We start from the raw sequence: 20,703 nt of genomic DNA on the forward strand, positions 1-20,703 counted from the left end.
GGTGACCCCAAGTGCGGCACTTGAAGCATTTGATATGTTTAAGCTTCTCTTCTTCCTTCTTCAACTTTAGCTTTTCTTTGTTGGGGCAACCATTTGCAAGATGTCCCTTCTCATGGCATTGAAAGCACATGAAATGAGATAGCTTCATTTCTTCTTGCTTCTTCATCTTTCTATTATATTTATTTTTGCCCCATTTCTTGCCTTTGGCTTTACTCTTGTTGGAACCAATGCCACTCATGTCACCGAAACTTCTTTGATTTTTTATTATGCTTTCAAGGGTGACTTTTGATTTTGTCCATCTCTCTATCTTGTTGCTTAAATACTTCACTTGACTTTGGAGCTCTTTGTTTTCTTCTACAAGGTTAGTCTCATATTGCATAGTAGAAGAAGAACAAGCATCTATATGTGAAGTACATGGCATAGACAATAAATCATCACAAGAGGTGGATACATGTTTCTTGCCTACATCACAAGGGTTAGCAATATTTTGCAATTGATCATTTGACCCATGTGATGAGCTCTCACTAGTTTTAATTCCTTTATTACAAAGCTTGCTAGTGAGTAAAGCATGGTCTAGTACCAAGTTCTCATGAGCAACACTAAGCTCCTCATGAGTCAATTTTAACTCCTCATGTGAACAACTCATGACATAAAGTAGATGCTTTTGTTGTTCACATGTGTCTTTGAGAAAAGAGTTTTCTTTTTCAAATTTGATTGTTTTGGCTAACACTTCCTCAAATAATTTGGTTATGCTAGCATATCTATTCAAGAGCTCATCATATGAATTAGGATCAATCACATTGCAATTTGATACCTTTGTGTCACCTTGTGACATGAAGCAATGTGATGATGGAGATAAGCTTGACGTAGCAATATCATCCGTGCATGAGCCAACTTGATCATCAAGTGTGCTTGGAGTATAATCATAATTTGCAACACTTGAATCATCATCAATCATGTCAAGTGAACTTGTTGTAGATTGATTATCATCGTCATCACTTGACCATGAAGTGGAGCAATCTTCCACAACCACCATGTCATGGATGTGCTCTTCATCCTCATGCACTTCCTCCTTGGTCTTATAATCATCATGATCATCGGAGGCCGCCCCATATTTCTCATTTAGATAACTCCAAATCTCATGGGCGGTTTCCTTGTCCATGATCTCACCAAGAATGCAATTATCCAAAGATCTAAACAAGATGTTAGTAGCTTGGATGTCTAGATCTAGGCATTTCTCTTGTGTTGGAGTTAGATTTCCTTCATCTAACACATGAGAAAAATCTACATCCACCATCCACCATATTTGAGGGCAAATAAATTTAAAATTGCATATCATCCAATTTTTCCATCGTGCAAAGTGTGTGCCATCAAAAATATGTGGACACTCAACATCTAGCCCATAAGTCGCCATCCTCTCGGGTCGGTAAGGACCACAAATGAGAGACCTCGGCTCTGATACCACTTGTAGGGTCGAGATGGCGGACTAGAGGGGGGGTGAATAGTCCTTTCTAAAACTAATTGCGCCGGCTAACCGAAACTTATGCGGAATTGAAACTATTCGCTTAGCCAAGACTACACCCCTCTAACTAGAACTCTAAGGCACCTCCAAAAAGATCCTACACAAAGCAAATGGAGTGCCAAGCTAGTAAGAGCTCTCCTAACAATTCTAATGCCAAGTCATACAAGCCTAAGCACTAGTACTTCACAAACCGGGGAGCTCCTACACAATTCTAATGAGCAAAAGCACAAAGCCAAACCTAAGCTCACTAGATGCTCGAGGACAAGGATACACAATCCAAATCCAAGAGCTCAACTTGCTTAGCTACACAATCTAAGCAAGAGCAACTAATTAAGCTACACAAGTTAACTAGTTACACTAGGATCTCTACTTCTAGCTACACAAGCAAGAAGATGATTAGCAAGCTACACAAGCTAACTAATCACTAGAGAGCAACTACACAAGCACAAGATATATATGAATGTAAATACAATGCTTGTGATTTGGAGAATGCAAACCACCGAGAAGAGTAGACAAAGTTGACACGGTGATTTTTATCCCGAGGTTCACTTGGTTGCCACCAAGCTAATCCCCGTTGAGACAAGCTCCAAGGTTGCCGCCGATCCTCTTGCTAGTGGTGACTCTCAAGTCACACTCTCCCACGTGGAGTGCTCACACCGAGCTCTAGCACATGATCCGGCCAAACCACTTGTTGCTCTTCACGTCTCGCTCAACTAGAGTTGCTCTTCGCGGCTCCCGCGGGGTGAGCACAATACCCCTCATAATCTCTTCTCCGGAGCACCGCACAATCTTCTTGCGGGCTTCAACGGAGCCTCTTGCCACCAAGCCGTCTAGGAGGTGGCAACCTCCAAGAGTAACAAGCACACCGGCTTGCAACACGATCACCTAGTGCCACTCGATGCAATCTCTCAAAGCAATCGCACTAGAATCGCTCTCTCACTCGATCGGATGATTACTATCAAGTTAGAGTGAGTAGAGGGCTCTCAAGCACTCTCACACATGGACACCAAGTCCCCAAGGTGCTAAGCCATCTCAAATGGCCGGCCACACCCTCTATTTATAGAGGGTGGCCCCAAACTAGCCGTTACACTCAAATCCCGTGAAAACTGAGTTTTCGCGGACTGTCCGCCTCACAAAAACCGGACCGTCCTCCATTTAAAACCAACGGCTAGAACTGCAATGATTATGTGTCAGAGTCGACCGTTAGAGCCCCGGGCGGACTGTCCGCGCCCATGGGGCGGACTGTCCGCGGTTCAAAACTTCGAACCAACCGATTTGCAAACGTCTCTGACTAAATCTGGAAGTTACCGGCGGACTGTCCGCTCCCCAGGGGCGGACTGTCCGCAGTTCAAAACGTGAGCACACACAGAAACCGCAGTGTTTCTGTCCCAGAAATTTCAGTAGGAGGCGGACCGTCCGCCCCCAAGGACCGGACGGTCCGCAGGTCATTTTGGGCACCCAAGACAGAACAACCAAGTTTCTGCGCCTGTTTCAGCTTTTAAAGGCGGACCGTCCGCCCCCATGGACCGGACGGTCCGCAGGTCATTTTGGACCACCCACAGAGCCAAAAACGGTTCTGTTTGAGCTCAACCGAGATAACGGCGGACCGTCCGCCCCTCAAGGGCGGACCGTCCGCAGGTCTAGGGCGGACCGTCCGCAGGTCTATTTCCAGCAGAAATGTACCTCGGTAAAACGGCCATAACTCTTAGCTCCGATGTCCAAATTAGGTGATCTTGGACTCTATGGAAAGCTAATTCAGAGGGCTATACAACCCAACTGAATACTTGATCCAAAACACAATGGATCAAAGCAGTATTCCACTCCAAGAGACAACCTAATTTCCGGAGAAAACCGAAAACCCTTTCTTGCTTCCCAAAGTTGATTAACATCAACTCCAACTTTTTTTCCTTTGCAAATGTGCCAACACCACCACGTGAACATCACCATGTGCATGTGTGTTAGCATTTCACAATCATTTTCAAAGGATTTTCATTTGATCTCACCACGCCACTCGATCCTAGCAACAACGCAATGTTAGATCGCTCAAGTGGCACTAGATGACCGATATGCAAATAAGTTTGCCCCTCTTGATAGTACGGCCATCTATCCTAAATCCGGTCATGCACTTCTCTACACAACCTTTGACCGGTGAAATAAAATGCCCTACAAGTCATACCTTTGCCTTGCGCATTCCATTTCATCTTCCCAAATATTGATGCCACACAAGCACCAAACTCCATCAAGCCTTTTGATCATCTTCATGAGTCAACACTTGGCTTAATCTTCCTTGAATGATATGATCCACTCCATATCATCACATGACCTCTTTGGTCCATCGATCTTGACCTTGCTCGCTCTTCACCGTTGCCTCGGTCCATCGGTGCCAAATCTTGCCCAAGCTTCACCGCCTCGCGGTCCCTCGCTTCAAAGCCTTGACTTGCCCTTCTCCATTGCAACCGGTCCATCAAGCCAAGCCTTGTCTTGATCTTCTCCACTTTGGTCACATAACTCCATGTCATGTCTCATATGCAATGAGTTCCTCCATCACACTATATGAGCATAGCATCAACCCTTAGCCATTTCTCCTCCATGGCATATGTCGCTCATACTAGTGTCTTTGTGTGGACTAATTTCCTGTGTATCTCAATATAAACACTTATTAGTCCACCTAAGTTGTCACTCAATTACCAAAACCAAACAAGGGCCTTTCAAGGGGGAGCGAGGAGGGCGGCGCGGAGGGGACTCGATGCTGCAATCACGGAAGGCAGCGCGGCGGTATGGCAGAAAATCAGGCTGAAGGACCAATCGGCTTGCGGGTACGCAAGGATGGGTAGACAACCGCGCGGTGCAAAAAGAAACGACGGAGGAGGGGCGCGGGATCGCGAACAACGGGAGGGCGCCTGGTTTTCAGTCTGCCTGGTTCCCTGTCAAACTTTTGGACCTTACATGTGGGCCTCAAAGTGAGGGTATGTGAGGTGGGTATAGGGGCTAGTTTTAGTGAGGAATATTTCAATTGTCATGAATCCTTATAGTATAGACTAGTGATCGATCGATTAGCTAGCTAGTGAAGAAGAAAGCAAAGCAAGCAAAGCATGTGCGTACTGCAGAAGCTCTTGTTCGTGATCTACTTCTATCCATGGTTTATGGACTCAGAAATTTAAAAATTCATGCTGGTATATCTTTTAGTATATTTATGATATTAGTTTATATTTGATCAAATGTAATTATTGTATTATATAGTCAAGATCCTAAAAAACATAAGAATTATTGAATTCTATTTGTATTCAGCGAAAAAATAAGATATCATCAACCTAGGAGTATTTTAGACATTTTACCACTCAACTCAGAGAATTAACCCAAAATAATCAGGATTGCTAAACACCCAGCTTATTCAAACAGTCGATTCTCCAGACAAATGGCTTTTCTCAGAATCTTGATTCTCAGAAAAGCGAAATTCAGAAAAGCGGAAACAAACAGAGCCGCTACCATGCAAATCATATAATCCATTCGTTTCATAAAAGAATCAAGAAATTATGGAATTACAACAAGATGACTCACAAAACAACCAACTGCAGTCTGCAGAGGTTGTATATTAGATTGTGTCAAGATTAGCTTACGTGTTGTGTTGACACGCAAGAGATAGGACCGCAAGTTACCATCGGGGTACTTGAATAGGATTATTTGAGAAATGCTCCGCAACGCATGCACAAACACACATCAGATCAGAAATGACCTTAATTGGTTTCTTACCAGAAAAACAGCCGTACAAACCACACACCGGAATACACCGAAGAGAACTTTCGAAATGGAACTAGTACCAGTGTTACTGTCGTCCTACCGAGATGGAACCAACTACCAATACCAGAGTTAAGACTTCAGAACGCTGTGGTTTGAACGTAAAGGTTGCTACTTGCTACCTTCTCCCTTTCTTCAGTACCTAGCATTAGCTGCGTACAGTTCATTTCTCATTCTCAACATGGATTCATTCATAATCTGCGCTTTAAAATGCGCAGACCAACATTCAAAAGAACCAAAAAGCGCAAAACACCAAATGCCACTTCCAAAGGTGCAGACTGAAGCAGTGCGGCATCAGCATATATATGTTTTCCTCGTTATAGGGCCTAAAGCTAAACTTTCTGAGCTTTATTCGACGCCCTATCACGCGAGTCAAAGCGCCCCCGCTTCCCACCACCAAAGTGTCTTCCGCCTCTGTTATTCTTCCAGTCCCTGGATAGTATGCACAAAGGAAACCATATCATTATCTTTGGACAAGTGTTTGACAAAGCTAAAGATGCCAAAGGATAATGAATCGAAACAAATGCAGCACTGTATGACAAGCGTGTAAGTTTTTCTCAGGAGAGTTTCCAAAGAACAAGACTGTAACCGAACCAACGAATGTTTTTCCTGCATGAGAATTACAATATCGACAATTCTGATGATGGGAGTCAGATTACTGTCAGTAAAATCAGTTTCACAACAACATTATTAGAGACAAAACGCCTAGGTAGTTTCAGCTTTACAAAGCTTTTCTTTGTAAACATGAATATGTAGGCCTAATTTCAAACATAATATTAACCTCAGAATAAAACCAGTACCAGCAGAGAATAAAGCTGAGAACAGCTCCAACAAGGTACGCCATGGCAAAAAGATCATACCGTCCTCTGTTGCTTCGGCTGTCTTTATATTTATCTTGACCACCTCGAATTGCACTCCAGTAATCCTTCTCAGCTTGACCTGCATGATTGGATGAGTTGCCTATGAAACCAGAAACTGAGAAAAGCATTTGGGTCTGGTGACTGAGAACTTGCAAAGCTCAATTGACTAAACTCTAAAGGTTTTACTAAGAAAGAGATTATCAATGGACTAATTTCAGGATCTTCTACAAACTGATTCAGCAAAACACTCATTTAAATGTAAATAATAATGTTTCAATCATGAATGCTGTCCATACTGTCACACATCAACTTAGTTGATACTATAATAAATCCCTAAAAATAACTATCTGCATGGTTGCAGCAATAGAAGCTACCAAATTGGAAACTAGAAAAGTAGAAAACTAGTGCTAATTGAGAGAAGATGTAGTTTCTTTACCAGACACAGGCTCCAGACTAACAATGTGGCCCTTCATAATCAAACCACCTTCATCTGCAATGGCTGCAAATGCACGGGCCTTTTCACCTGCTGTGGGATCTTCAAACCGGATAAATCCAGAATCATCCCCTTTACTGAAGTCCACATACTTCAAGAAAGAAAAAGGGCAATAAGACATAAGGTGTTAAGATTCAAGAATGCTATGTGATAAAGTAATTTTGTTTAAAAAACTTAGAGATACCACACTACAAGGACACAGAACTGCATAAGGCCTTGTTCGGTTCCATGGGATTTATTCCAGGCCGGGAATAATAGCTATAACAATAAACACATGATAGGTACAACAAGAGACCAGGATTTATTCCGGGTCAGAAACTAATGGCAACAAAATAGATTCATAGTAGGTACGACAAGAGACCGGGATTGATTTCACACCTCTCGACTCATGGATTGATTCCCGGTCTCTTGTTGTACCTATCATGAGTCTATTTTGTTGCAATTAGTTCCCGAACCAGAATAAATTCCGGTCTCATTGTACCCATTATTCCTAGAAACGGAATAAATCCGGTATAACTGAACAAGGCCTAATGCAATATGCATGCACAATCCCCTTAGAAGGTGCAGCATCATAACCAAAACATGTTCTTTCAAAGGCCAGTTTAAAGTAAGGATTTAAAAGGAATTATTAAATTGTCTATGCATAGTAAATGCCTAAATTATAAGTATTTAGCAACAATCTATACTCACTATTGTCAAATGGCTTTTGAAAGAATCAGCCTAAATTATATTTAGCTACAATCTATACTCACTATTTAGTATGTGATCTATATAACTACGAGCTAAAGTAATCAGGATCATATTTGCAAAATTATCAAACAATAACCTCAACCAAACGAAACCATAACATTCTCGTGGCTGACAGTTAGATGGACTGGATATGGCAATTGATAAAAGTTTGGCCAATGAGTCAATAGAAAAAAAAAACTGACAAAGCACAGCTGGAATAACATGCAATACAAATATAATTTTTTCATGAAGAAAATGAATGAAGCAGAAGCATCACCCTTAAAATAGACAACCGATAACAAAGTAAGCTCAAACTTATGCTTCCTGGATAACAAATGATGAAAAGAAACATGAAATTGGTTTGTCCTTTTTATTAAGAAAAGAGATAAATATGTCTGTTCTGGTAGTTGTTATAAGGTGTGGATAACATTGAACTTTCTGATTTTCCTTGGTGTCTGCTCATTATGTTAAAGTTTGGGGATGAAGACATTATAGAGAAAAGGGTCACTCACTGGTCGCATACACTATAATGCAAACAAAATTTGAAAGATCAGCAGGTAACTAGTGGTATAAAACAAAACAAGGGATAAAGATATAAATTACCCGCACTGTGCCAAATTTTGTGAATTCTTTTTTTATATCCTCCCTTGAGATTGTGTCTTCATCATTGTCTGAAGGTTTTTTATCATCCTTGTCAACAGAATGAGCAGTTTCCCCAGCAGCTACCCCTTCCATCTCCTCAACACCATCTGACTGTTCTTTACTCACAACGCCTTTATCCTCAGGGGCCTTGTCTTCATGCCCTATACTTGATTTCTCTGTAGTATTGGCAGATCCATCCTTCTCAGCACCTTCAGTGTCATCTACTTTGTCCCCACCATTTTGTTCAGCACCACCATTAGCTGGAATTTTCTTCAGCTTGAAGGCCAGAATCAGACCTTTTGGATAGCTATAACAAATATTAATGATTCACATTGTTAAACTGAACTTGAGGATTTTTTTAAAAAAAATGGATGCCATGTTATAGTTCAAGCGTATTTACCCTTCACCACTATTCTTATTAGCTTGTGCCTTTTCATATGCTTCTTTCTTCGCCTCTCTTTCAGCATCAAATTCTTTCCTTCATTATTTCAGCATAAGATACAAGTTATATACTGACATATAATTAAGGAAACTTCAATGTTATGAAAAACCGTAAGTCATTCAAGTCCTAATTCTAAAAATAAGGGGAAATGGCATTTTGAATCATTCAACAAGAACAAACAATGTAACATCATGTAGCCAAGAAAGCAAGTCTGCAACCATCAAAGCATGATTCCCATTCAAAACCAAACAATAGATTAATCGAGTAATTTGGAAAATATTTTTGGGGAGCACGCCAATGGCCTGTCAATGACGAGCTGCTCGATGTTCCCACAACCAGGTCAGAGTCCAAGGACAGGCTTGGGTGCTCATACCCTCTAATAGCAAGGGCCAAGGGACCCAGATGATTTTCATTGTTTAAGATCAAACTAGCAATCTCATTGTTGAAACTCATGGATAAAACATTTTTTAACTAATAGATGGCACCTCATAAGAAAATAGGTTGAACTAGTAGTTGGCTTACTTTGGTCTTATTTCCAGATCTGCCCCTGCAAAAACAAGTGTTTTCTCATAAACACCTTTGGCTTCATCTTCTTCTGAAAATTCAACTAAAGCAGTTCCACAGAAGTGTCTTTTGTCAGAAACATGTCGAGGTAGCCTCACACTATTTACCTGTGATGCAAACAGTACACAAACAACATAGCATTAGCAGTATACTTTTCACATTGCAAGATTATTGGAATGGTAATTGCCTAATAACTAACATATCCATTGATCTTGGATGCATAACATCAAGGATGAAGGATGTGAATTCAGACAGAACATTTCCAGTTCAAAGAATTATTCTCTACATATTAACCTTGAACCATCTAACACTGGGAAATATCACCATGTGTATCAGGTTTTTGTTTGCATAAAGGTTCTGCTGACACCTATGATAGCTGCTTCATTGTTTTCCCTTTCTTTTAAGTAAAATGTTCAGTACTAACACATAGGTAGCATACCTTGCCACACTGAGCAAAAAAAGATTCAACATCTTCCAGCTTTACATTGTAAGGAAGAGGTGATGCAGCAATGGTTCTAGAGTCCACTTGCTCTATAACATCATCTGGCTTCAGCAACTCCTTAGCTCTACCAACTTTTTCCCCTGCGTTAAATACAAGGTTGAACACTAGTACAGGATGCAAGCACCAAATAAGTGGTGTCATACTATAACTCAAACTAAAGTGAGCCATTTCAATTTTGTTTCATTTGAACCATGCAGCAAATGTCCGTATTACGATTTGAAGTTTGGTATAACATCCATCAGAATCGATAATAGGGAAATTGTAAATCTGAATCATAGTTACATACCTAAAAGTGAAATCAGAACATAAACCAGTTCAACAAAGTACAAACTTATTCACCATCAGAAGTAACTGTAACTGCAGAACACTACACCGCTAACTTGCTTACCGTCCTCAGAGATACGGAGGGAGGAGGAACGGCGCAGCACTTCTGCAACAGCGAGCACCGTCTCCTCTGGCACAGTATCCGGCTTCACCTCCCCTTCGAGCCCTAGGTGCGACCTCATCCGCGAGAAGGAGCATATGAGAGCCAAGCTCACCACTATTCAATAGCCCAAAATAAAACAACACAAATTAGCACCATAGCTACAAAACCTAGCAGGATCATTAAGATGAACACGGTGCGGAATTCTTACAGCCATCCTCGCTTTCCTCGACGGTCCTCCGCAGGAACCCGTCGCGGGGGAGGTTGCTGTCGCTGAAATAGAACTCAACCTGCGGCGAAAGAGGAAAATGGATATTCGATTGGGATCCTAAAACGCGCTAGAAATTGGGAGACAGAACGGCACGCATCGGGGATGGTGTGAGATCTCGAACCTGGCGGAGAACGTTCCTGGCCTTGGCTTCTTCGAGCGGGGCGGCGGCGGCGGCTGTGGTTGCCATGGCTGTCGTGCGTGGGGGACGAAGGCGCTAGGGTTTTAGGAGGAAGGCGGGTACAGTGTGGGGTTTTAATTAGGAAAAAGTCCATTTCTAACCCCTCAACTCTTTGCAAAGTCCAACTTTAACCCCCAACTACAAAACAGGGCACAACAGACACCCCAACTTCTAATACCGTGCAACTTTAGCCCCCCGACCCCTTCTGGGTGGTATTGTGATGACATGGCAGCGATTTTGCTTTTTTTTGCCAACTAAGCTATGACGTGGTCGGACCCACATGTCATACCCATTCTCTCTCTCCCTTCTTCACTGCCGACGCCACCATCTTCGCTCGACGGCGAGGCGGCGCGGGCGGCGGCGCGGAGCAGGTAGATCGGCGGCACATGCGATGGCGGAGGCGGCACGAGCTCCGGCGGCCGCTCTGGCTCCGCCTCGAGCACGAGGCCGCGCCGGACCACCCACAGGAACGGCGCGCCGCTGGCCGCCAGGCCCCACGCGACCTCCGTGAACTCGTCGGCGGGCGACACTGCCGAAGCTCACGTACAACACGGACCGGGGGGCCTGTGCGTCAAGCCACTCCACGCAACTGTGGTCCTGCTCGAGCAGGCTGGTGGTGGTCTCGGCGGCGGCGGCGCCATCGCCGGCGAGCTTGAGGAGCGGGCCGACGGCGAAGGGCGCGATGCCTTTGGGGGCGAGCTTGTCGCGGATCATCTCGAGCTCGTGGGGCTCCAGGGCTTAGAATGTGTTGAGGATCGCGCTGGAGGAGTTCGTCGTGGTCTCCGTGGCCAGGTTCAGGATCCTCTGCCCGATCTTCTTGTTGGGGAGCTTGCTTGGGTTGAACAGGTCGCTCACCTTCAGTGGTGGCAGCTCCTTTATCGCCGGTGTGGAGCACGAGCGTGGGCAGGCCGATGGCGGCGGCGGCCTTCTGGGCGGCGGGGAGGGTGGAGTCGAGGACCAGGCACGCCAGCCGGGGCTCCCCTCCGCCGCCGCCGTAGCCATGAGAGACGCGAGCGCGGCGCGGACTCGCCCGGAGGCCTCCATGGCGGCGTTGAGGGCAAGGATCTTGGCGATGCCGTTGGCGCCGGCAGCCTCCGGGATGGCGTCGGGCACCGCGACGAAGGCGAGGCCAGGGTGGCGCGCGGGGTCCGGCGCGTTGAATGCCGTGTGGAGGATGGTGACGGCGAGCCCCCGCGCGCGGAGCGCGCCGGCCAGCTGCAGCATCGGGCGGGGGGTGTGGGTTGGGTGGAGATGGGGAGGAAGAAAGGGAAAGTGACGAGAGAGAAGGGGAGAGCCAGCGTGGTGGGTCAACGCCAGCGTGGCAGGTCAAACCCACTCCACATCAGCACGAAATCACCTAAAACGAGCACAGGTGCCAAAGTTGCACGGTATTAGAAGTTGGGGTGTCTGTTGTGCCCGATTTTGTAGTTGAGGGTTAAAGTTGGATTTTGCGAAGAGTTGAGGGTCAAAAATAGACTTTTTCCTTTTAATTATGAATTGGAGGAGGTGGCGAACTTCAAAGAAAGGGCTCTGATAATTAAAGTTTGGTTTACAAGGTCTTGTTTAGTTATAAAATTTAAAATTCCAAATCTATCACCTGGAAAGGAAATCTTATATGCATGAATTATTAAATCTAGATAAAATAAAATATGAATTGCATAGTTTGTTTATAAATTGTGAGACGAATCTAATGAGCCTAATTAGAGTATGATTAGACACTATATTACTACAATAATTGCTACAGTATACATGCTCTAATGATGAATTAATTAGGCTCATTAGGGTCTCGTAGTTTATAGACGAGTTCTGTAATTAGTTTTGTGATTAGTCAATGTTTAATACTTCAAATGGGCAAAGTTTCTATTTTTACAACTCTACACAGTAAACGAGGCCCAAATCGATAATGATAGGATTAGAAAAAATCGGAAACTCAACCTATGTTGCAATTATTAGTTTGCTATATTACGTAGTAGATGTTGCATAAACATGATTTAATATTGCGGTGGGAATTTTTCATCTTTGATGTTGCACGCCCTAAATTTTTATATTGCAAATGTTATCTATCAATATTGCGACAGACCATCTAATGAAAAAATTCTGAGACAGTAGCAGTGCCATTACCAATTTATGTCATCGATTTATTCGGCCAAACATTCCGGTAGGAAACAACATGACGAAACACAAGAAGAAAATAAATTTCATCAAACATATAGACTCCAATGATACCTTCTCTCTTACATAGAAGTCATTAGGTGGTTCATCCTCATCAGCAGACGCCCCTCCTAGCAGTGGCGGACCTAGGATTGAAATTTAGGGTATACCATATTAAAATTTCAACATATAATTTGGTATTCGGTATTATCTAAAAAATCAGTACACAATAAAATTTTTCTTTTAGTATCTTTTTCTCTTGGCCACGCCAAATATGCAGCACTACCCACCAATACGCATGAATCGGATCATGCAAGAATCAAGATATATGCAAACATCCAGACTTTCACGACTTATGTAAATAAGAAGCAAATATTAAGTCATGATACAGAATAAATCCTCTCGCCTATCAGCGCGTGTTTATGTTTTGAATATGCAGTGCACAAGATCGAACTTCCTAATACAGTGATTGCCATTCATAATCCACACAATTTAACCCCCAACAGACAACTATCAAATCGATTACTTCTAGCTCCTTAATATAGAAATATGAGCAATCCAATAGTTGCTAAATTCATGTTGGCTTTAGCCGCTGGCGAGAGCCCCAGCCGTCCGTGGCTGCACATCTAGGATCGCATCGGGGAACACTGTCGTCGCTTGACGCCCGCTGCCCACCGTCGCGTCGAGAAGGTGCGCCGAAAGAAAAAAGAAAACAAGAGGCATTAGCGGGGAAGGCCGAAGGCCGCCCGTTAAGGGGAGGAGCGCTGGCGATGCCCACCCAGTCGCGGTCTGGCCGGGAGAGGCTGCGCCTGGCCGTCGAATGAGCGGAGATGGGTCGAATGAGCGGAGATGGGGCGTTGGGGAAGGGGACGGCGCTGTGCGGGCGAGTGTCCGGATGGGGACGCCGGCGCCCTGCCGCGGCCGGGGGAGGGGGACGCACAGCTGGCCGGCGCCTGCCTGTTGCCTGGGCGAGACGTGTCACGCATGGTGGCTAGTCTACTAGTAGTGTGGGCAATGTAATACTGTAGTTATCGCCTATTGGGCCGTTTATGAGTTGGGCCGGAGGCCGTATTGTAAGGCTGTTAGCTATATGTACTTCAACAGACTTCTGTCTGGGCATCGAAAAGAAAGGAATGGAAACTATCCTATCTGAATCTCTTCTCTTCCTCTCGTGTTCTTCCTCCTCTGCGATCCCCTTCTGAGTTCTTCCGATTCCCCTCTTTATCTCTCGGAATCAGCTATCGTGGTGCTCTGATCGCCTCATCAAAGGTCAGGACACTACAATTGGTATCAGACTCAGTCCTTCCTTGTCTCTCCTCCGCCCAGTTTTCCTCCGCCGCCTCCCCTGATCGGGTCTGCTTTCCCGGTGACTCGATCCGCTCCGCCGCAAATCCTTCCGATTCCGGCGTCCACGCCCCGCCCACCGACTCCCAGTCGGCGGTGGCCACGCAAATCGCCGGTTAGCCGCTCCGACGCCGTCGACCACCACGATATCTTGCGCTGCTTAGGGTTTAGTTGGGGATTTACTTGTTCTTCACTCGGCGAGGCACTCGATTCACCACGGCGCCAAATCGCCAAGCCGCGCACACCCTCAGATTTGCGCCGCCATGGATGAGATGGAGGAGCGCATACGCAAGCTCTTCGAGGAGAAGCTTACTACGATGGTGACCAAGCTGGAGGACCTGTCCCTGCTGAAGGAGCAACTCACCGACATGAACACCAAGATGGTGGAGCAGGCGGGCCGCCTCGACCAAGTCCAAACCAAGGTCGATCTGGCTATGACATCCCTGGGTACGGTTCAGCAGGAGCAGCTGCAAGTCGCCCGTGCGCTGAAGACCTCTGCGTTGCCGAAGCTGACCATTCCGGGCCGCGATGGCTCCGGCCTGATGGGTGCTCTTCCACGATTCCCTCCCCCACCGCCTCCACGGTATCATCCCTCACACGTGGTATTTCCTCAGTCTCCTGTTCTCCCTGTTTCGAATGCTATTGCGTCTGATGTCGTGGGTACTGCTGGGGATGGTCGCCAACTGATTCCTATAGGCGTGGGTAGTTCTCGTACACATGGACTTCATGATGACTCTGGTTCTCGTCGCCCTTGGTTACCTAAGATGGAATTTCTTCGATTTGATGGTACTGATGCTAGAATTTGGATTGATAAATGCACTGCTTATTTTGCTATGTTTCAAATTCCTGAGGGGTTTCGTGTTACTGCTGCCACTATGTACTTGGATGGTCGGGCAGCACACTGGTTTCAGGCTTATAAGGATTCCTATGGTGTCTTGAGTTGGGATCAATTCCAGTCTGCAGTACTTGCTGAATTTGATGTTACCACCCATAGAGATAAGATTACAGAGCTCTTAACTCTTAAGCAGTTTGACACTGTGGCAGAATATAAGCAGTCCTTTGAGCAGTTGGTCTACAGCATTCGCCTGTATGATAAGACAATTAGTGAACCATTCTTAATCTCTCAGTTTGTGCTTGGACTTAAAGAAGAATTGCGAGCAGCGGTCGAGATTCAGTTACCTGACACGGTGACTAAGGCTGCCACTTTGGCTGCCATCCAGGAGGGCCTGTTACTTAGACAGAAGACGCCACCCCATAAGTTTTCATCTCCCAAAAATCTTGCTGCTGGTAAACATGACTCTCCAGCACCACCTCCAGTTGGTGAGCTCTGGAAGGCTCGGCAATTAAAAGAATACAGGAAGCTCAATGGCTTGTGTTTCAAGTGTGGTGAAAAGTTCATTCCTGGTCATAAGTGCAAACAACCTGCCAGTCCCACTCTGAACTATATTGCAGTAGATGAAGGGGGGATGGTGGCATCATTTTATCAGATGAGGTGCTGGAACAGTTGGAATCTCCGCAATCAATATATGCTCCTGACGATGTATTTGTCTCTCTAAATGCTATAACAGGAGCTGACAAAGCTAGGTTGATTAAATTCAGAGCATTGGCCAGCAATCAGGTGGTGCTCCAACTGCTTGATACTGGGAGTTCCCATACATTCTTAAACGCCGGACTCTTGGACAAGTTGCCTTGTAATGTGATGGACATTGCTCCAACAGAGGTTAGGGTGGCTAATGGTCAGACAATTATGTGCACTCAGATGGTGAAAAAAATTTCCTGGTGGGTGCAAGGCCACACTTTTCACAGTGGATGCTTTGGTTTTACCATTGGGAGCTTATGATATGGTGTTGGGCATGAACTGGTTGGAACAATTTCGACCTATGACATGTGATTGGCAGGATAAATGGGTGGAATTTCACTATCAGGACAAATTGGTCAAGCTGCAAGGAGTGTTATCTCTTCCTCCTCAACTCCAGGAAATCTCTGCTGAGCAGTTGTACAAAGCATATCAGGACAAATTGGTCAAGATGCGAGAGCCGAGGAGAGGAGAGGGATTCGGGGCGGAGGCGGCGTCTAGGTGAGGAGGCGACGAGGCCGAGCGGCAGCCGCGCAGTCCGATTCCAGGGTGGGGCGGATCTTAGGGTATGCTATGGCATATCTGGACCACCCCGTAGGTCAGCCAGTGCCTCCTAGTATTTTTGTCCAAATGATTTCACATGTTCATTTTTAAATAAATTTTAGCAAGTTATTTTTTAAACATTAGAAGAAAATAAGTCTTAGCAAGTCATTTTTTAAACATACTAAAGCATGGAAGTTTTACATCTTCCTCTCTTACATGTTCGTCGTGGCTCACTAACATTGAAGAGTGAAGACCAATACTCCAATGATACCTTCTCTCAAGGCCAATAGAGCTTCTCTAAAATTGAGTGAGAGAGTTGCAGATCTGCACCATTTGGTTGTAATGCAGCAAGATTATTATCTGTATAAGTTTGTACTTGTGGAGAAAGATGGTCTCAATTGAGATGGACCGGCTTCACTAAATTTATTCATATATGCTATATATCCAAGTTCTTGAGAAGCCTTTAGGGCTCTATCCATTCCGATCTGAGCAAGTTTGTAACCATCATCTACAACATCAAATTAGTTTCATAAAATTCACTATATAATATATCATATCTTGCTAGCGATCTTATTTGGTATTATAGATGTTAATATGTTTAACATGTTTTGCCAAAGTTGGAGAAGTGTAAAAGCCCTAATATTTTTTTCAAAAGAACAACTTATTAAATTTTGAAATAGAGCGAGAGTAACATTTTTGCATGTACCAAACTATCAGAGATATTCATTCTAGACGATCAAAATTGTAATACCCAGTAGGTATGGTTTTGAATTTATGGCATGTAAGAGATCGGTTCAAAACAAGATTTCCAGACGGTGAGGGCATCTTATGCACAACCTAAGCACTTTTTATGCTTTAGAAATACTAAGCTCAATTTTATGAAACTTACAATTGGCAGAATCCGATGTTTAAAGGGATAAAAAAATATCTGCTGACAAATCTTTAAAACTAGAGAAAATCATATACCAAAATGTGATGTGAAACTTCTTTACCTATTTCTGGTTTGGTCCAACTTCTATGTCGACATGTGGATTTTGATCTATCTCGTATGTGAGTCGGACTAATCCTCCATCTACGACTAGATTACATAAACCCCTACAAAAATTAATGCATGGATAATTATTGGATATTTATACTGTATTTATCCATAGTAACATACAGGTATATTTGCCAGTAAACACGTCGGTAAAAAGTGGTCGCAGACATAGAACAAATAAACTCACGCGCAATTGAGCATGGATTGCATGCCATCATGTTTAGGACCTGCTAGAAAGGGTAGTTGCTCGTGCGAATCAGAAGAAACAAAAAGGCTGCTAAACTTTTCGAGTTCCAGTCTTAACGCCATGATCTTTTTACCCTTGATGCAATGTCGTTTTCTCTTACTGCACTTGAACTAAAAAATAACAATGTCTGAGATGACTCATGAGGAAGAAAAAAACGTATGAATCGAATCCAGGGACAGCGACTGTTTTAGTCTTGTGTGTTCTATCTACTCAGATGCAAAGTTTTAAATCGCCGGCTAAGACGGTTAGCGGTAGGGCTGTCGTTACGGTGTTTAGCGGGCTACAACTGGCATTTAGCGGGCTATAGCCGGCTTTAGCGGGCTAAATACCATAGCGGCTGCCCTTTACAAAAGCTACAGCGGTCTATAGCGGAAGCTATAGCCGGCTATTTAAAACCTTGCTCAGATGTCGAGCCCGTGAAACACGTCTAGTGTATATCAGTTTAAGCTCCACCGGCCGGCGAAACCGCGAAATAGAGAACCGAAGACGGATAAGCTCTGAAGAATCTGATGCCTTTTTATCAAGTCGATTCTTCGCGCCATCTTCAGACTCCAGAGGATGTATACGCCCGGCCATGTAGTTGCAGACGCATCGTCGCATCGAGCATCCGGCATCCTGCAAGCTGCACCCGAGCACCCAAGCTTTGCGGCGGTTTGCGCCTCCGCGTTCCGAGAGCGTATTCTCCAGAACGGCCAGGTCCGGCCTGTTCGTCTCCTCGCGGCCACGGGTCGCTGACAGCCTGACATGGCCGGCTGGAGAGCATCCATTGGAGATAAGAGCGAGATCGCGGGGGCCAACCGTGCGGCGCCACCTGTCGCCACCGCGCGCGCCTCGCGCGGCCGGACCCGGCCGACGCGGGCGCAGCCGCGGCCCGCTGGTCCCCATCCGATCCCTCCCACTTGCCACTTGCCATGTCCCAACGGCCGCCAAATTTTCCGACGACAGCGACAGCGACAGCGACAGAGGTTGTGGGTGTGTTTAGTTCCCGACAAATTTCCAAATTTTCCATCACATTCATCACATCTCCTATCACATCGATACATTAAATATAGTAAATAATTCATGCATGGAGTACTAAATATAGTTAAATAAAAAAACTAATTGCATAATTTTGATGTACGTTGCGAGACGAATCTTTTGAGCCTAGTTAGATCATAATAGGACAATATTTACCACAAATAAACGAAAAGTGCTAAATGTGCTACATTGACTGATGTGATTTTTTCTCCCTTTTTTCATCTCATCTAAACACAGCCAGAGACGAGCGCGGCGCAGCTTTCCGCCGCGCGAGAGCGACGCCGCCGGCTCCGGCCGCAGAGGGCCCTGTTTGGTTCTTCGTAGCAAATAAGTAGCATAAAAATTTTGATCAATAATTAGGATTAAATAAAAACAGTTTACAAAACTAACTCCACAACCCTATGCTACTTCGCGAGACGAATCTAATGATGCTTTTGACCGCACGATTAGAAGATGGTTACTGTAGCATCACTATAGCCAATCATCGATTAATTACTGTCATTAGATTCGTCGTAAAAAATTACACCCATCCGTGAAAAGATTTTGCAAATAAACTTCGTTTAGTACTTCATGCATGATTTTGCAAATAAACTTCGTTTAGTACTTCATGCATGTGAGATTTTTTTTCGGAAATCGTGTGCTATGGTATAATAGGGAAACCAAACAGGCCGCTTTCACCGCGCACGCGACCGGGACGCAACCCGATAAGACGCGGCGAGGTGAAGCGAGGAGGGGCACGGGCACGGGCACGGGGCCACGGCCCACGGGCGAACAAATTGGGCCGGCCCCGCCGGGACGGCGACGCCCGCGGTCACCGGGTCTCCACGTCGCCCGCTGCCGTCGAGGAGACGAGGGCGCCTCCCACGGGCACAGCTCAAATCCGGAGCCGCGGGGTGGGGAAAGCTTGGCTGAGAATCGCTTCGCCCCAGCAGCCACTACAAGCTGCCGTGCCGAGTGAGCTAGTGAGCGAGCGAGCTCCCGGCGCGCGATGGAGGGTGACAAGAAGTCGGCGGGCGGGGCCCCGGCCTACTGGGGCCTGGGCGCGCGGCCCTGCGACGAGTGCGGCGCCGAGGCGGCGCGGCTCTACTGCCGCGCGGACGCGGCGTTCCTCTGCGCCGGGTGCGACGCGCGCGCGCACGGCGCCGGGTCGCGCCACGCCCGCGTCTGGCTGTGCGAGGTCTGCGAGCACGCGCCGGCCGCCGTCACGTGCCGCGCGGACGCCGCCGCGCTCTGCGCCTCCTGCGACGCCGACATCCACTCCGCCAACCCGCTCGCGCGCCGCCACGAGCGCCAGACCGTGGCGCCCTTCTACGGCGCGCTCGCCGACGCGCCCAAGCCCTTCGCCTCGTCGGTGGCCGTGCCCAAAGCGGCCGACGACGACGGGAGCAACGAGGCCGAGGCGGCGTCGTGGCTCCTCCCCGAGCCCGACCACGGGCACAAGGAAGGCGCCACGACGGAGGTGTTCTTCGCGGACTCCGACCCGTACCTCGACCTCGACTTCGCGCGCACCATGGACGACATCAAGGCCATCGGCGCCCAGAACGGCCCCGCCGGCGCCGAGCTCGACCTCACCGGCGCCAAGCTCTTCTACTCCGACCACTCCATGAACTACAGCGTAAGCTACCCTACCCCAGCATGCATCTCTGAACACCGTCGGCTCCGCATAGAAGCAGCACGTGCCAGTTCAAGTCACAAGACGACCTATATATTCAGTGTTCTGACGAAAAGAGATGGACATTGTTTGCAGGTGTCGTCGTCGGAGGCAGCGGTGGTGCCCGACGCGGCGGCGGGCGCGGCGCCCGTCGTGCCTGTGGTGAGCAGGGGCCTGGAGCGGGAGGCCCGGCTGATGCGGTACCGGGAGAAGCGCAAGAGCCGGCGGTTCGAGAAGACGATCCGGTACGCGTCCCGCAAGGCGTACGCGGAGACGCGGCCGCGCATCAAGGGCCGGTTCGCCAAGCGCACCCCGGGGCCCGGCGCGGACGGGGAGGACCCGCTGGAGGAGCACGAGGAGGAGATGTACTCCTCCGCCGCGGCCGCCGTGGCCGCGCTCATGGCCCCCGGCGGCGCCGACGCCGACTACGGCGTCGTGCCCACGTATTGATCGGCGCCGGCCTGCTGTACACTAGCTAGCCTCGACCTCTCGGGGCTGTAATTTTTGCTGCATGCCTTGCATGCAAAAAGCTGCCGTGTAGCATTGATTACCTGTAATATGATTCCACGGAAGCCATGAGGCTGGACTTCCAAGCTCTTCTTCCTCCCTAATGATTCCGTCATGTACGGATGTATATTATTATTATTTATCACGAACTGCTGCTAATCTGCAACTGTAATTTCTAATTAGTAATCAGATGGCTGGCTTACATACAA

General features: G+C 46.5%; 3 protein-coding genes across 3 annotated transcripts; 1 reads left to right on the plus strand and 2 right to left on the minus strand.

Annotated features, from left to right (window-relative positions):
• Positions 1 to 5,244: 5,244 nt before the first annotated feature.
• On the minus strand, positions 5,245 to 10,570 carry LOC120681909 (la protein 1-like). The gene is made up of 10 exons (XM_039963575.1): positions 10,366 to 10,570; positions 10,185 to 10,263; positions 9,938 to 10,090; positions 9,487 to 9,629; positions 9,006 to 9,154; positions 8,442 to 8,519; positions 8,003 to 8,348; positions 6,614 to 6,761; positions 6,178 to 6,256; positions 5,245 to 5,749 (listed from the first exon to the last, which is right to left on the minus strand). Exons 1-10 carry the CDS (start codon positions 10,429 to 10,431, stop codon positions 5,650 to 5,652), a joined length of 1,341 nt encoding a protein of 446 aa, XP_039819509.1. The 5' UTR covers positions 10,432 to 10,570; the 3' UTR covers positions 5,245 to 5,649.
• A 590-nt stretch (positions 10,571 to 11,160) lies between these two features.
• On the minus strand, positions 11,161 to 11,646 carry LOC120681191 (UDP-glycosyltransferase 76C5-like). Its single transcript, XM_039962713.1, has one exon. The coding sequence runs from the start codon at positions 11,644 to 11,646 to the stop codon at positions 11,161 to 11,163; it is 486 nt and encodes a 161-aa protein (XP_039818647.1).
• Positions 11,647 to 19,097: 7,451 nt separating this feature from the next.
• On the plus strand, positions 19,098 to 20,703 carry LOC120682793 (zinc finger protein CONSTANS-LIKE 3-like). Its single transcript, XM_039964806.1, has 2 exons — positions 19,098 to 19,951; positions 20,084 to 20,703. The coding sequence occupies exons 1-2, from the start codon at positions 19,325 to 19,327 to the stop codon at positions 20,435 to 20,437; spliced, it is 981 nt and encodes a 326-aa protein (XP_039820740.1). The 5' UTR covers positions 19,098 to 19,324; the 3' UTR covers positions 20,438 to 20,703.

The sequence above is a fragment of the Panicum virgatum genome, chromosome 7N, assembly GCF_016808335.1.
Source record: "Panicum virgatum strain AP13 chromosome 7N, P.virgatum_v5, whole genome shotgun sequence".
NCBI classification, from domain to species: domain Eukaryota; kingdom Viridiplantae; phylum Streptophyta; class Magnoliopsida; order Poales; family Poaceae; genus Panicum; species Panicum virgatum.